Consider the following 15,853-nt stretch of genomic DNA (forward strand, 5'->3'; position numbering starts at 1 on the left):
TGCAAAGTTTCTAAGGGTCAGATAGGAGGCAAGGCAAGGCCCCGTAGTACATACTACAGTAAGGCCCCGTAGTGCATACTACAGTAAGGCTGCAGGGTCATATAGGAGGCAAGGCCCCATAGTGCATACTACAGTAAGGCTGCAGTGCCAGGTGTACCCTCCTCCACAGGTTGTTGACAGGGAGGTTCCCTGCAGCCGCAATAAGCAAAATGGTGATGATGAGCACAAGGAGGATCACCAGGGCTTTGAGGGTGGTGCTCGTCTTGGCTCGTGTACACCTACAAACATCAGAGAGAGGAGACGTGGGTGAGAATGGCGAACGAAACGTGCAGACGATTCTTTCTGTAGATGTGGCCACAAGTTTGGAGAATGAAAGTTTGCGGTTTCATGTTTTTCCATCTTTTAGTCAGATGTTGCTATCAAAGACACCAAAGATTTCAAGCAGCAGCCCCCTTTTGAAGGCTTCCAGTCATCTCCGGCCGTTGTCCTTGTCAACGTACTCACAGAATCACTAACACCCTGTCAGATGGTCCTTTGGTGGCAGGGCTGAAATGCTATGGAAATGGTGGTCATTGTCATGACAAAGAGGGACTTAGCATTGATCTTTTCACTTTCATGGCATTGTGGCGTTTGTTCCACGTGCCACCATGAAGCTTTGTGAAAGGAATATTTGTGTCATTCTTAAAACCTGTGGCCATGGCTGTACGTGTTGTCCGTGTGGAATATTTACTGGATGGTTTGAGTCTTGACTGGCGGACTGCGTGATTCCTTAGTCTGGGTTTCCTCCTGCACACAAGCCCATCTGTCCATCACACCTCCCCTCAATGACAGCATGGCAGCGGTGAGCTGGCCAAAGGTGGCGGCGAGCCACAAGCGATTTTAATGTTAGAATGTGTCATACATGATGTGAATCCTGGCAGGGGACCAACAGGCCTTGCATCTCCCCCGTGGAGGCCAGCAGCTTCAGCTCGTCTGCCAAAGACACCCCGGGAAGATGTGATGCCTCCTTTCCTCCCATCGGGTCATTGAGAGTATCACTGAAGACCAGCGACAAAGCCACAACCACAAATAATCAGTGTACACAGACGACAGACGAGGTGTGGTCAATGCTGTATTTTGAGCTTCTCTTACAGCGACGCCTCATCCTCTCTGTCCTCCAACCGCCTGGTCAGCTCCTGCTTGGTCAGCCTGAGATCCTCAATTGCAAAGAAAGCAAAGAGCCAGCTCTAACCGTCAAGATGTTGACCAGGTCGTACACCCCCAGATAGGAGGGGTGTCACGCCACCTCGCCACATCAAAACCTGACAACATTGTCATGAAGAGTGGAGATCCTTTCATCGTACTTAACAGCATCTCGTATGGGAGTATCTGCTCACACCCCTACCAGATTCTGGGAAGTGAATGTCCAATGGGAAAGGAAGATACACAACATGTACACTCCACTCCTACACCTTAGCTTAGCATGGTAACAAGCATGACGAGCGTACGTCCAATGGAATGCATTCAATGACGCGTGTAAAGCTCAACTCTGCTGACAGGACCTCACCTACCTTGATGATGTTGGAGTACTCTTCTACCGTTTCCTCCGCTTGCTTCAACTGCAGCTTCTTCTAGCAGACGAGCGTGTCAGGTGAGGAAAAGTAGTTAGTAACACCCCAAGTCTGTCTTGTGTCTGACGTTTACCTGTTCAATCATCTCATCCCGTTGCTGCAGTCCCATCTGAGCCTCCGCTGCACACAACTGGTAACACACACAGAGTAAAGAACCAGGAGTATTCTTCCACCTCCCAGAGGTGCACGTGGATAGAAGAAGAATGGTGGATTTACCTCCAGAGCTCTGATAGCAACACTGAACCTGCTCAAGCTCATCTTGTCCTGCTTGCTCTGCTCCCGGAGCCTCTCAACCTGAAAACATCACCCATGCTCTGACTTGGGTTTGCTCCTGTTGAGCTCTTGTAGACAAAGCAAACCTCTGACACGAGTTCCTCATTTAGTTCCTTCATCGCCATGGATTCCCTCTCCTGCACACCAGAGGAGGAGATTCCCACTGACAGCCAATGTTTTGACGGGCCGTACCGACACAGATGCATGCAGACACCCACCAGTTCTTGGATCTCATCTTCAGTCTTCCTTTCCTTTCCATCAACATCACGGCCCAGGTTTGAGCCATGGGACCGGGCTCGCCCCTGCAGGCCATCTGTGACGACCCCCTCCGCCCTGCAGACAAACAACCACGTCGGGTCGACACCCTTGCACACATGGTGCCCGAAAAAGCCCAATAATGACATGCTGTTTGTTCTCCAAACAGATGTACGTAAGTGTAGCATCTTCTTTCATTTGTCAGGATGCGGCCAGCCCTGCTCTCCAGCACCAACATCCAGCTAGCTAGTCCAGTTCATCCATCCAGAACGTCAGCACCAGGGAAGCAAAGCAAGCCTTACGCCTTCACTTGGTTCCTCGGGGTCTGCCTTTCTGATGGCGGCTCTGCTGCTTCCGCCAGTCCTCTGGTCTCGTCTACCAGCCTCACATGAAGGTCAGAGTGGACAAGCTCAGAGGGTTTGTCAAGCATCTCCTCTGGCGTCCTGTGTAAATAACAAATGAAAGGAAGGGTGAAATGCAGTACAGTACAGCCGTGTAGAATGAGGCTTCCCTGTGTGGGACATGAACTTAAACTTACATTTGGTCCTCAGAGACATCCATTTAGTCCTGCCTGGCAACAAAACCTAATGACACAACACAAGACGGGCTTACAGCTGGAAACAACTAATGAGGCAGCATTATTTGGCAGACAAGTTTGACCAAAAACAGGAACTTTAGCAGCAGCAACGAGCAGCAAAACAAGAAACAAAGCAGAAGCGGGAAAATGATTATAATGTAGCTAAGCTAAGCAAACCAAGCTAGCACTTAAACCATTTCCAGGACAAAATACACTTTCACACGACAGAAACAGACATTAACGAAGATAGTAGGTCTGTTCCTCAGGATTTTCTTCCTTTTTAAAGCCAGTTTTGACAAATAAGATGATTGTTAGCTTCAACAGTCCAAGCAAGTGCTCGCGCAGGCTCCTTAGGGGCCGTCAATAAACTACCGTTAAGAATTTCCAAAGTAAAAAACGAAAAGTACACTCGCTCTTAAGCCCTACGGGGCAAGGGTTCTTGGGGGCTCAAAGCAACATATTGATGCCACCCCCCAACCCATTCGTGCTCACCAAAAAAAAATTTTTTGCACACAATTTCTGGGACAGTTCATATGTATACTGGAAAACTTTTGAGAACCCCTAAGGGCACGATCAAGTTTATCCCATCATCATGCAAAGCTTTTCATACAAAGTGTACTGTAGTATTATCATACTACTATACTGTCTGCCTCACTAGACTTTGATTTTCTGCTGGTTGAGACTGACTAGCTTCAATGTTGTTGTTGCTTATTAGCCCCTAGGAGTCAGTAAGCAGAGCCTAACAATGTACTTACCGGCGTCTTTCTTTCCTGCCCCACTGGATAACTCTCTCTCAGGCGGGGAACTCGGTGGCCGATAAACGAACCTTACATAACAGAAAATAAACAAAACATCAAAACATTTTGACAGACACTGATTTTTGTATGAATATTTAGCCAAAGGAAAAGTTGTCATTTTTCTGCTGCTTCCACTTACCCCCTGAATGGCAAAGTGCCTGATCAAGAAGATGTGTCTTCAGTATTTCAAATCATTTTCAGCATATAATAAAATGACTACAAAGCCAAAATGGAACAATATGCACTATTTATTTCAGCATTTTTGAAAACAATATGTAAAAACAAAGCCATAAAGTATACCGACTTGATATGAAATCTATTTGGCTGTACGTGGACTCAGTCAAAGACCAAAACCCCCAACCAACGTGCAATGAAGAGCTTGAATAAGGCAACTGGTCCACTTGGCTCTGATGGACACTGTGATGGTCAGGCTATGTTGTGTTGGCTCAGTGCTAACTACTGGGATTTACAAATACCCCCCCCCCCCCACCACACCCCAATGGAATGGTAACCAGTGTTCATGTGTGGTGGCCATGAAGATTTTAAATGGATCACACAAAAAAAGTGCTTGTGTTCCACAAGAACACTGGATTGTTCTGAGGGAACGTTTCTTTTTTGAGGGGAGATTCCAAGAGTCCACCCAGCCTCGCATTCAAAGAAGCCATCCAGTAAAACACTACAGTCCAGTCCTTACTTTCAAGTCTCATTACCGGAGAGGTTCCAGGGATCCCGTCACCTGGAAGCGGATCCCATCCCCCGGTAGCGGCGACGGGATGAGCGGGCAGAGCCAGCAGAGGTACCAGCGACTGCCCAATGTTTGACGCAAGTTGCCAACAAGTCCGAGGTTGTAGGGCCTGCGGGACGAGTACCACTCCCTGGTGGTTTGTCCTCGGAAAAGCAGGAAGAGATGGAAGAAGAAGAAGGCGGAGACCAGCAGGAGGCCCACGACGCACGTGTCAGCGATGAAGGCGAAGGAGAATGCACGTGCAGAGACCTGGCCTGGGGGGAGAGCGTGACCCGGCGTGGGTTAGCATAAACACCCAGAACACCCTGAACAGTGCCAGGTCGGTACCTGAAAGCAGCATGATCCACGGGATGAGCAGCAACAGGATACTGTGTACGGTCACGCCCTCCTTCAGGATGACAATGAAGACCTCGGCATTCATCAGCGTGGCGTACAGGAGCCCCGACCACATGAAGAGCAAGCAGCTCAGGAAGTGACGGTAGTTCCGGAAGCCCACGCACTGCCCGAAGAACACACAGTGGTGGTCCCGGCGCAGCACGCACACGTTGCAGTCGTAGCAGTGGGAGCAGCGTGGAGGAGTGTGCGTCTCGCAGGTGTAACAGTACCTGTAGGTTAGAAAAGGGGGATGAGCAGAAGTACAAATGAATGTTAGAATATTTGAATAAGCGTATCATATCTGCAACCTTCTTACTTCCATCCCTGCCCCACACTATCCCCCCCAAAGAACACCCCCTTGATGCTGGGGCTGGTTCTGACGAAGAGCAGGGCGTTCCAGCAGATGTTTCCCAGCATGAAGTACTGAGCCAGCAGGTGCATGGACTTCCACCATGAGGACCACACCGTCTTCTTGTGGTCCGCCTCCAGCGGCGCCTCGACCAGCACCAGGTAGCTCACCTCCCCGGTAATGGAGAAGACCAGGAAGGTGTTGAGGAGCACGGGGATGTGGGAGCACATCTTCTCCACCTTGCCGAACATCTTGGCGGCGTAGCTCGTCATGTCTTCCGGTTCGATGCGAGGACCGCTTTGACGGACGCACCGTCGGAGCAGGAAGCGATCGTAAATATCCAATCGAGCATAGATCGGCGCCGCAAGGAAGATGTTACATTTGGAACAAACTATTCCAACGGCAAATATTCAGTTAACAATAATATCAATTTTCTTTGTGCTAACCTCTATCGTTTCTGCTGCGGCTGGACGGAGGCGGAAGCTGTGATGTCACATCCGGGCTGGCCTGCGACACCAGCTCGGGCGGAGGAATCTATAAAAGGGATATTCTTATGCATTAACGTAGACAACAACACATACACAGACGGACGACTTAAGATATAAACCCGAATGTCTCCTAAAAGTGTTGTGTACAAAAATGTTTGTTAAAAGTACCAATCTCAGACCCGGAAATGTTTTGCTAGCGGTGTTACAAAAATGACGTCCGCAAAGCAACTGATCTTTTATTCATGATGTTCCACTTCCCAAGCATGATGCAGTCCAGTAGTGACAAAGTACAGTAAATTGGACATTGATCAAATGTAGAGTTGAATGTAAGTCTTAATTTGGCATTTCGGCCTCTGCCCCCTCCTCCAAAGCGACCTTAATCCCTCTTAATCTCTCATGGGCCACTGAATGACTGCAGCCATGGATGATTTACTGCCACTTGGTCGTCTGAAACATGTCTAGAACCCGGAGAGGAAGTGGTCACAGAAAGAGGTAGGACCTTTAATGTAGGTATGGATTTGTATTATTGTATCTTCTTCAGGGGATGTCTATCGTCTACCACCGACTTTGAGGCCCTTTTGTGATTAAGGGCTGTATGAATAAATTGATTTGACTCTTGTCCCCTTTAAGTATGTCCCCACTGTCCATTTCCCGAGAGTCAATTGTGTTACCATATCTGGACCTGGCAATCTTTATTTGGTCACCGGGCTGTGGTTAAATGTTTGACGTTTCAGCCGAATGATGCGTCTGCAAGAGCGCTGGCAGGAGTTAAAGGGCAGAGAGTGTGCGGCCCGGCGTCACAACAAAGAGCTGCTGCAGCAGTTTGACAGAACGCAGGACATGCTGAGAGAGATGATGTCCGCTACGGCCGCCATGAAAACTACCCGGGTAGAGCCTTCAGACGTTTCAACATCACAGAAGCCTGAATGCAGCGCTTTGATGCCTTTTGACCCCAGCAGTTGGAGTACGGGCAGTACTTGGAGGACGCCCCCTACTGGCAGAAACAACTGCAGGAGAAAACAGAAGTTCAGCACAGGACGACACAAGCAAAGCATCCGTTCACCCCATCAAGCCACTGTCCCACGTCGCCCCCATCTACGCCAACGTTTGTTCAGCCATCACACCCCCAGCGCTGGCCCCCTCACAGCCCCCCTAGCTGGGCTTCCAATCAGGCTGATCTTCACGCTCACCTCTACGTGAAGGCAGGGACAAGCGGCAGCTGGAGTAGAGAGAGCAGTCCTTCCTCCCAGGAACTTGACGTACAACCAGGTAGGAAAGGTATTTCTGTAGTTTGTTCCGAGGTTGGATGGAAACGTGTGTGTGTTCCGTGTGTTCCACAGTGCGTCTATCCAGTGAGCAGGAAAGTGCAGGCAGCAGCAGATTGAGGCAGGCCAACCACGAGAAGAAGAAAGGAAGCGCCTCCTTGGACAGAGACAGCTCACAGGAGTAAGCCTTCATCTGGACTACTGCTGCTATAAGAATATCTCTATTCTTATCATCTAGTCCAGACATGGTCATTTAACTTCAACTCACTCTTCAAGTCTTCTCCTGTTCACATAAAAAAAACCTGTGTGTGACTTTAAAAACACAGGTTTTACCACTAGAGCCCCGTAGACATGAAATAACACCCCTATAGTCACCTAAACATCACCCTGTGAAGGCTACAGGATCAGTGCAGGGACAAAGACAGCAGTCGCTAGCAGAGCAAGTTAGCACGCTAACAAGTTAGCCCTTCCAAGTGACTTATTCTAAACGTAGTGTTTGAAACAGAGTGTGGAAGAAGGAAAAGAAGCCAAAAACGTACCACTTCCACACGGAATGAGAAGAGAACCGGACCAATTGACCAATCAATCACCAATGAAAAGGAAGCAGATGATCAATATCGCCGTGCTCTGCTTTCAGCTGGCCTGTTTGTTCCATAAAACAACGGCATGAACGAAGTGAGCCCTTTTGTCAGTCATACGGTCTCCTTGTCTAGGTGGGTGGGGGCGGGGCCCTAGTGTACAGAGAGTAGTAGATTGCCATATATTGTTTGATATTTGTAATTTTCTTCAAACAGTTCAAGTGTGGTCTCCTCTGGTAGACCCAATCTGGTGTATGGTCATGTGACCCCCCTAACGATGCCCCTCCAATTAGCGGCCGTCTGTACGGCGTTCTCACAGACTGTGCTTGCCTGTCAGAACATCCAGGAGGTCTGCAGCTCCAGCGGCTCACATGTCTGACGGGGCCTCCTCTTCGCCCAAAGGCAGCACCGTCAGGAGGACGGGGAGGAACGTGGGAGGGTCCCAGGCTGGACCACCAAAGAGCAAGAATGATGCTCTCCGTGAGGTCACGTGTGAACGGGAAAGCAGCAGAGATCTGGAGTCCATGGGCGGAAGCAAGAGAGATGTAGAAGAGCTAAGCAAGGAGGAGAGCAGAGAGGAAGAGGAGGGTGAAGAGACGTCAGCAGAGGATGTGGATGAAGAGGAGGGCTGTGAGGAGAGCGACTCGGATGACATCATCATCTCACCTCTGCAGACCAAGTAAGACACAAGTAAGACTCCCTGCGCGCGGCAGCCGTGAAGAAGGTGGATTTGCTTTCAGACTCGACAAGCACGTGGTCCCAGAAGAGGCAGCCCATGAGGAGAAGGCAAGCAGAAGAGCAGCAACATCTGATGAAGACTCCAGTGAGCTTTTCCATGAGGACATAGAGCATCTCCTTGCACCTCAACACGCATCAAAGAAAAGACAGTAAGCCAACTCAACCCAACAGAACACCAGCATGGTCCTCCTATCTTCTGTACTAAGTTGCTCTACCTGGCTTTGCGCTGACAGAGAAAGTGACCGGAGCGCAGAAGAGGAACCTGAAGGTACCACAACCCGACGGCACGTTTCAGGACACCAAGATGTTGCATCTTGCAACGTGGACACGTCTCCAGTGACAACACATCAGCAAAGTGGCTCTGAGGACTTTGACCAGTTCTACGACTGATCTACCTCATACCAGGACCATGTTCAGGTCGGGAACCCGTGGCCCACCCTGGACTGGGCCCAAAGCATATCAAACCATGGAGAAGATTGACCAGTGTTCTCTAGCTTAGCATGTTAGCCACACAGCCAAGACATCTGGAAGGTCTGGGTTGGAATCTCCATGTGGAGTTTGCATGTTCTCCCCCTGCGTGGGTGGATGGGTGGGCTGTGGGTTGGACTGCAGGATGCAGGCCTCGTGTTTGATGGTTAGATTGGTGTAGGTCAGTCCCATAGAAAGATTTATTGCTGCTGTGACAAAGCATCAGAACATCAGTGTGTACCACCATGACCACACCACCAGGTATTGGCTATGAAGGGGGGTGGGGGGGGGGGGGGTCATTGCTGCATATGTCATATTGGTTGGCCAGCAGGTTGAGTACAAGCCTTTTATGTCCTCGTTCTGGTTAAACCTTCACCACCTGAGCCGCCAGGCATGGACTAACTCGCTCCTTGTCCTGGTCTGATGAGGCCGTGTGACCAATCATCAGCCTGCTGTAGGTCCCGCCCACGTGGCCTTTGGTCAGACGTCCTGGATTAACACATACGCAGCCCATCACCTCCTGCAGAGGCGATACTTCCTGCGTAAGTCATCCACAGAGGAGGAGGCTGCATGCCAGCATGATGCTTTGTACCTTCACAAAGTAGCGCAGCTCCGACGGAACGATGAGAACGTCGGGTGTGAGCGCCATTTGACCGAAGCTCTGGAACCTTTCATAGTCCATATTCACCTCCTCCACAGGGGGGTAGAGTGGGTAGTAACTGAAAGGTGGAACAGAAACGCCGCTCATGAACAGCTTCTCATGAGGAGGGATTAATGACGCAAAGCTCCTACCTCCTCTGAGTCAACATGTGCTTCAGGATACGAGAAAAGCGGTCCGATCCGCCGCCGCTGAAACACAATAGTTCATTAGCCCACTGGGTACATCACGTCATCACAAGAATGGAAGGCAGCTATGGTTGCTATGGTGTGGCAGCGACCCCCCCACACCCCGTGTACCGGGTGTGATGGTACAGTATGCTAGCTGTCTTTAGGTGGTCTTACAAAGCGTGCTAGAGCTGCTGCCGTACTGCTACCTCCTGAAGGTGTGAAGGTATGAAAGTCCTGCATCCCTACCTGCTGATCTCCTCGGCACCCATGTGGAACAGGATGTCAGTGGAGGTCAGGCCAAAGGTCACACCACCAATGAGCAGGGTGCAGGGGTCCGGCGCCAGGGTCACACGCTGCGGGGTTGGTCACACTTTGAGAGCTGATGCGTCACAAGGCTGACATGCGTCCCAAGTGTGAGTCTTACCGGGTTCTTGCAGAGGCTCGGCAGCGTGAAGGGAGGTTGTGGGTAGACGTAATGATGGTGGACGTCTCTCTGGGAGGGAACAAATACGAGGCGACAGCCTACACTGCAAGGGGGAAACACGCATCAGGAAGCTGCCCTCAAGAAGCCCAAATGCTCATCAGCATGAGATGCTTCTCGTGGTCAGCAGGGAAATACATCTGGAGAAGACATCATCCCACTGGGGGACTATTTACATCTTACAGCATTCCCTCCTTTATCACGCTTCTTTGCTTCCAAAGCCACCGTGATGACTGAACTTCCACCAAGCAGGATCCTTACTCACCTATTAAATATTCTGCTACTTAATAGAAACCACCTTTTCTCCTTCTAAATATGTTTTTTTAAACATTATTACAGTAGATATAAGAACAGCATGTATTCTACCCAGACATTTCTATTAGCTAATACTATAGTAGATATAATAACAGCATGTATTCTACCTAGACATTCCTATTAGCTAATACTATAGTAGATATAATAACACCATGTATTCTAGATATTCCTATTAGCTAATACTATAGTAGATATAATAACACCATGTATTCTACCTAGACATTCCTATTAGCTAATACTATAGTAGATATAATAACAGCATGTATTCTACCTAGACATTCCTATTAGCTAATACTATAGTAGATATAATAACAGCATGTATTCTACCTAGACATTCCTATTAGCTAATACTATAGTAGATATAATAAGAGCATGTATTCTACCTAGACATTAGCCAATATTGTAGATATAGAGTAATCAGGAGGAGGAAAATACATCTTGTGCATGTGTGTGTGTTAGTAAATTGATGTGTGAACAGTTATTGGTAGTAAGTGTTGGCAGTACTACTAATAGTGGTAGTAGTAGGAGTAGGCCTGGAGTAGGCCTGGAGTAGGCCTGGAGTAGGCCTGGAGTAGGAGCGGTCGGTCCTCACCAACAACTACTGACACCTAGTGGCCAATGTAGAATACTACACTCAATCTGAAGCATCCTGCAAGTTGCATATTAGTTGTGTATTACCCTGTTAATGTGCAAGTCTTATTTTCCGAGTATTACTACTGTATCGGGTAGTAACAGTCAATAGCGATGTAAAGATGGCTATAGGGCTGTTATTCCGTGTCTAGAAGACTCGTGTTTCAAACCAGATGTAGAAGGTTCTTGTATGTCGTAGCTACTAGAATATTCCATTGATGTACGTGTCATGGTTGGGTCTGGATGCAGGAGGGATTATCTACTGTACATGCAGGAGGGATTATCTACTGTACATGCAGGAGGGATATCTACTGTACATGCAGGAGGGATATCTACTGTACATGCAGGAGGGATATCTACTGTACATGCAGGAGGGATATCTACTGTACATGCAGGAGGGATTATCTACTGTACATGCAGGAGGGATTATCTACTGTACATGCAGGAGGGATTATCTACTGTACATGCAGGAGGGATTATCTACTGTACATGCAGGAGGGATTATCTACTGTACATGCAGGAGGGATATCTACTGTACATGCAGGAGGGATATCTACTGTACATGCAGGAGGGATTATCTACTGTACATGCAGGAGGGATATCTACTGTACATGCAGGAGGGATATCTACTGTACATGCAGGGGGGATTATCTACTGTACATGCATGGTGTTCAAAGGCAGACGATAAAACATACCCTTTGGTTCCTTCCACGATGCTCTCAATGCATCTGGAGAAGATGGCGTCAAATGTCTCCGTCACCTGGGATTTCTGTTAGGAAGGCAAAGCAAAGCTTGACATGACCAAAGCGTGCCTTCCTTTGGCGTACAGGTCGGCATACCTCGATGTCATCGTGTTTGGAGTCGACAAAAGGGCCCAGCTGCAGGAGAGCAGGAGAGAGAAGGTGAGGTGTGAAAGCGATGCAGGAAGTGCATCCTGTGCTTGACAGCGTTTACCAGGATGCAGACATCAGGACCGTCCCTGGCTATGACATGGAGGAGGTCCAGCAGAGGGTCAAAGTTCAGGCTGTCAGAGGGGGTGTAAGGCCCGCAGGCCACAAGCACACTGACCGGCTCTGGAATTGCATCAGGAGATGAAAACATCTTTTGGGGAATTTTGGCTAAGGAGCATCCTTCCTTACCTTCATCCATCTCCACTTTCACTTCTGAAGAGAAGAAGGGGAGTGGGAGTCCCTGGAAAAGTGGAGTGGAAAACCATCAACAGGATCCCGTCAGCTTTTACGAAGAGGGGTGTCCGAAAGTACCACTGTACCAAAAGTACTACGGCACTCGTGTACAGCGTGTGGTTTCTGTGCTTTGTTAGTAGGGCGTGTTAAGGCTGGCTGACCTGGTAGACTTTGGACACCACCAGTTTGCCTCCTGTTGTGTTCATCCCCTCTAGCACCACCACCTGGAGGACAGTCACGGTTGGGGAGCTTCAGACACGTTTCCATCAAAGCCATTTAGCGCTGCTGTGTCTTCTAGGCGTCTTCATTATTGCACAGCATATTTACTGCTAACGATTCTTCTCCATGTGAGAGCTCTCGGTCGGATGCTGGCTGAGCCTCCAGACAGCATCCTTGGCACACTCGCTTCCTCTGGGTGGCCCGTGTAACCTGCTGCACACCAGCTCAGCGCAGAGGCAAAGGAGGAACCACCGCAGCGTTGCAACTCACCTGGCCGGGAAATAGGGAGTACTCCTGGAGCTCTGACAAGTCCAGGCGTACTTGCTGAGCACCATGCTCTGGCCCCGCCTCCAGCAGAAGCGACTGGGCGTTCAATTTGCCATTACTGTCACAGCACACTTGGCCCACAACACACACGGCGTCCTGCCAGAAAAGCACAGGGACATACGGTAAACATACAGTAAACACCACGACCCATGATGGACGTCATCTGATGATGGGACAGGCTCAGTGGATCATCCATCCACAAGGTACAACACAATCCCCGTCTGCCAACGCGCAGTCTGGCTCGGCGTATACACCGGTACCCTGCAAACCAGCGGGACGATTTCGGAAGGCCATGATGCACCTGTGCTGGCAGCGACACGGGAGAGAACTCTTCAATGTTGTAGTGGCGCCGCAGGACGTCTCCCAGATCCTCCATCTTCTCTGTCAACACTGCACGAGAGCATAGATATATAGATGATAGATACACCAGGGGTGGAAGGTTGCAGCTTCACCATTTCAACACCACCCCAGCTTTGTCCCATAGATGAAATATCTTTGCTGTTTTACACATCGGTCATGCAATGGACAGCCCTGAGACGCCATTGGCCGTCCCTCACCGTTCCTGACATCACGCAGTCTCTGGAACATGTACTTGTAGCCGCAGCGGAGGGAATCTTCCAGCAGATCCAGCTGGATGTCCGCACCCGCAGCCTTACTGCCCGTCCAGCGAGCGCCCTGCGCAGCCCCGAACGACACCACCACCTCCCCCTTCCCTCCACGTCGGCTGTACTTGTGGGAGGGCGTGGTACTGCAAAGGAAGCAAGGGTGAGAGCAACCCAAGCGCCATAGACCAGCATTACTGGATCTAGCATATCCACTGTTAGCTTTCATCCACGATCTTCAAGAGTCCCTCTTGGGAGCACAAATTGGAACCTTTGTGGCTGAATACCTTGGAGAGAAGCAGGAAGGAGACAAGAGGACGCCTGGACTGGTCAAAGCTGAGCTCCTCTTTGACTGAGGGTTTTCTGGAGTGGTTAGCGCTCGCTTTTGGGAGGCCTGAACAATCACACACGCGCACACACACACACACACACACACACACACACACACACATTAGATATCAAGCAAAGCTAACATTTCCACAGGAGATGAAAAAGAGCAGAAACGGAAGCTGATGGTGATCGTGGCAGCATTACGCTGATGTCTTGCTAACCTTGGCAGGAGTTGAGTAGGAGTCCAGGAGATGATCCTCCTCCTCTTCTGCTTTTATTCTGAGGGGACAACAAGGCCTGTGATGCAACATGCCACTGATGTGTACCTACTCGGATCATAATCATCATCATACCAACACTTCAAGCTAATTCATCACCATTGGCCAGCATGTGTGAAATATGACCATTGATGCTGTATTTTATGAAGATACAAATAAATGACAGGACAGTTATGTAGATATATTTGTATGAATTAACAGCTCCGTATGGCCTGAAGTTGAAATCATGCTAAGAGATAGCAAACATGTCTGACAATGTATTTGCCTCAAGCTAGTCTCTTTAAGAATCAGGTTCTTATGAGTCATGAAGGATTGTGTTCAAAGACACCCCGTAATGTAAAGGATAGGAAAGATGCACCTTGATGAAGTTTGCCCATCGTCCACAATCCTTGTGTGAGACACAAACACACGCCTCTTTTCTGTCTGTTCTAATGATATGAAAACACCTATGATCGCAGGTCGGGGGCCAGGTGAGGGGCTAGTCAGGGGGCAGTCAGGGGCCAGTCAGGGGCCAGGTGAGGGGCCAGTCAGGGGCCAGGTGAGGGGCCAGTCAGGGGCCAGGTGAGGGGCCAGTCAGGGGCCAGTCAGGGGCCAGGTGAGGGCCCAGGTCAAGATAAGGGGATCCAAGAGCGGCAGGCTGAGTTCATAACAGATGTTGCTTGACGGAATGCGCATGCGTTAATGACAGTCCAGAGCGGAACGTAATAAATGCAATAAAGAGTTATCTGGGCCAGCCTCATTAGTACTTACATGTCTTGTATCGTGTGAACATCTCTGAGTCTGCTTCTCTCGTCTCTTTTCAAGCTTTGTTTCAACTTATTCCTCTTGTTTAACACCTGGCGGACGGAAGAAGACGGAAGAATCCTGTCACCGGCACTGCTTAAATGTACATGCTGAATGCCAAGAGTTGGTCGGTGTGATTACATCGTGTTCAAACTGATCCAGGGTGTCCACAGAGAGCAAGACTCCATTTTTCGTGGTGCTGTACGCAACCCACTCCAGGACCCACTCATCCGCGGGGATCCTGCTGCAAATACACTGCTCCACTACTACAACACCGCGGGGAAGGGAAGGGAAGGTAAGGTAAGGTAAGGGAAAGGAAGGGAAGGGAAGGGAAGGTAAATAAAGCCACAGCTCGCTGACAACAATGAGCTAGCTTACTTACTTTTGTCCAGAGCGGAGTCGTCGTTACAAGCTATGCCGAACATGTCAAGTTCTAACTTGACGTCTTCTGCTGTCACCCGTGACATTGCTATCGCTTCTTGGCTTCCTTATTCCTTATCCTTATCTAGGGAACACGATCCAAGGCAAACTACAACTAGCAGTGAAAGGCTTTAGCGGCTATCACTAGCTTGACTTGCGGGTCATAGCATCACACAAAGGCTGTGTTTCAATCAACGACCCGTCTATCAAACTCAAGGCCGATCCACCGACACTGAATCGTCATTTCATTTTAGCGCGAAAATCCGGTGCTGTTTTCCCTCCTTTTCCGGTCTTTGTTTGCTCTTTTTTGGCGGGTGACCGTCAGCCTACTTCCGCATGATCGCCCCCTGCTGTTTCGGAGTGCAACAGGTCTGCTCAGGGTGAAAGAACATGTCATGAAATATCTTAGTGTTGTCATGGCTTCACTGCAGGCCCTGCTCCTTTTTAAATGAGCAGTAAGAGTAAACATCCACCGATGGGGAGTAACTCGTACAGGGCTGTGGCTTACTACCCGTAGTATTACTTCATACCTCGGCCTTTAAATGATATACGTGTATATATGTGTCACATCCACGTCTATGGCCTGGGCCTTCACCTGCAGGCAACTTCCTCGCCCAGGAAGCTAAACATGAACACATCCAACAAATCACAAAGCTTTTTAACTCAACTAACCTCAACTGGTTACTGTAATATCCTACAAAGTCAGCATGTACTTTTTAGGATATTAGTGACCAGCTGACCACCCACAAAATCCACTACTGGGTCTTGTATTCTGTCCTTGGCACCAGGCCAATTTAAAATGTGCTACGTTTGTAGCTTAGCATAGGAGGGGGCAAAATGGCTCTTATGACCCCTGACCCCTGACCCGGTAGCTGTAATGGTGATGGCGTTTGAAGTCAGACGTACAGTATGTCTAGTATGTCTTATGTGCTGACTTT

At 49.2% G+C, this 15,853-nt stretch overlaps 4 protein-coding genes across 9 annotated transcripts; 1 reads left to right on the plus strand and 3 right to left on the minus strand.

The window, feature by feature from the left end:
• Positions 1 to 97: 97 nt before the first annotated feature.
• LOC131110095 (uncharacterized) lies at positions 98 to 3,525 on the minus strand. Of its 3 annotated transcripts, none has more exons than XM_058062790.1 (12): positions 3,471 to 3,525; positions 2,677 to 2,722; positions 2,441 to 2,581; positions 2,102 to 2,216; positions 1,970 to 2,020; positions 1,827 to 1,904; positions 1,684 to 1,740; positions 1,551 to 1,610; positions 1,132 to 1,196; positions 902 to 1,037; positions 731 to 786; positions 98 to 278 (listed from the first exon to the last, which is right to left on the minus strand). In XM_058062790.1, exons 2-12 carry the CDS (start codon positions 2,697 to 2,699, stop codon positions 98 to 100), a joined length of 963 nt encoding a protein of 320 aa, XP_057918773.1. In that variant the 5' UTR covers positions 2,700 to 2,722; positions 3,471 to 3,525. The 3 variants fall into 3 exon arrangements, with proteins under 3 accessions (XP_057918773.1, XP_057918772.1, XP_057918774.1); XM_058062789.1 differs by lacking the exon at positions 3,471 to 3,525 and adding an exon at positions 2,952 to 3,042; XM_058062791.1 differs by lacking the exon at positions 3,471 to 3,525 and having other exon boundaries at positions 1,551 to 1,607; positions 2,677 to 3,078.
• Positions 3,526 to 3,726: 201 nt separating this feature from the next.
• On the minus strand, positions 3,727 to 5,496 carry zdhhc24 (zinc finger DHHC-type containing 24). Its single transcript, XM_058062792.1, has 3 exons — positions 4,949 to 5,496; positions 4,585 to 4,862; positions 3,727 to 4,511 (listed from the first exon to the last, which is right to left on the minus strand). Exons 1-3 carry the CDS (start codon positions 5,251 to 5,253, stop codon positions 4,219 to 4,221), a joined length of 876 nt encoding a protein of 291 aa, XP_057918775.1. The 5' UTR covers positions 5,254 to 5,496; the 3' UTR covers positions 3,727 to 4,218.
• On the plus strand, positions 4,957 to 8,802 carry LOC131110094 (uncharacterized). 2 transcript variants are annotated; one of them, XM_058062787.1, is made up of 7 exons: positions 4,957 to 5,961; positions 6,204 to 6,357; positions 6,426 to 6,738; positions 6,810 to 6,915; positions 7,650 to 7,991; positions 8,053 to 8,199; positions 8,284 to 8,802. In XM_058062787.1, the coding sequence occupies exons 1-7, from the start codon at positions 5,924 to 5,926 to the stop codon at positions 8,438 to 8,440; spliced, it is 1,257 nt and encodes a 418-aa protein (XP_057918770.1). In that variant the 5' UTR covers positions 4,957 to 5,923; the 3' UTR covers positions 8,441 to 8,802. The 2 variants fall into 2 exon arrangements, with proteins under 2 accessions (XP_057918770.1, XP_057918771.1); XM_058062788.1 differs by having other exon boundaries at positions 4,963 to 5,961; positions 6,429 to 6,738.
• On the minus strand, positions 6,639 to 15,841 carry pola2 (polymerase (DNA directed), alpha 2). Of its 3 annotated transcripts, none has more exons than XR_009120843.1 (18): positions 14,878 to 15,841; positions 14,637 to 14,761; positions 14,463 to 14,548; positions 13,656 to 13,713; positions 13,392 to 13,498; positions 13,060 to 13,250; positions 12,804 to 12,892; positions 12,446 to 12,598; positions 12,118 to 12,180; positions 11,727 to 11,963; positions 11,612 to 11,650; positions 11,468 to 11,541; positions 9,771 to 9,873; positions 9,593 to 9,699; positions 9,311 to 9,367; positions 9,111 to 9,237; positions 7,979 to 9,038; positions 6,639 to 7,866 (listed from the first exon to the last, which is right to left on the minus strand). XR_009120843.1 is itself a non-coding variant. In XM_058062772.1 (18 exons), exons 1-18 carry the CDS (start codon positions 14,960 to 14,962, stop codon positions 8,883 to 8,885), a joined length of 1,791 nt encoding a protein of 596 aa, XP_057918755.1. In that variant the 5' UTR covers positions 14,963 to 15,786; the 3' UTR covers positions 6,639 to 8,882. The 3 variants fall into 3 exon arrangements, 2 of the variants coding, with proteins under 2 accessions (XP_057918755.1, XP_057918754.1); XM_058062772.1 differs by having other exon boundaries at positions 6,639 to 9,038; positions 11,727 to 11,845; positions 11,912 to 11,963; positions 14,878 to 15,786; XM_058062771.1 differs by having other exon boundaries at positions 6,639 to 9,038.
• Between the last annotated feature and the right edge of the window lie 12 nt (positions 15,842 to 15,853).

This window comes from Doryrhamphus excisus, chromosome 23 (assembly GCF_030265055.1).
Source record: "Doryrhamphus excisus isolate RoL2022-K1 chromosome 23, RoL_Dexc_1.0, whole genome shotgun sequence".
NCBI classification, from domain to species: domain Eukaryota; kingdom Metazoa; phylum Chordata; class Actinopteri; order Syngnathiformes; family Syngnathidae; genus Doryrhamphus; species Doryrhamphus excisus.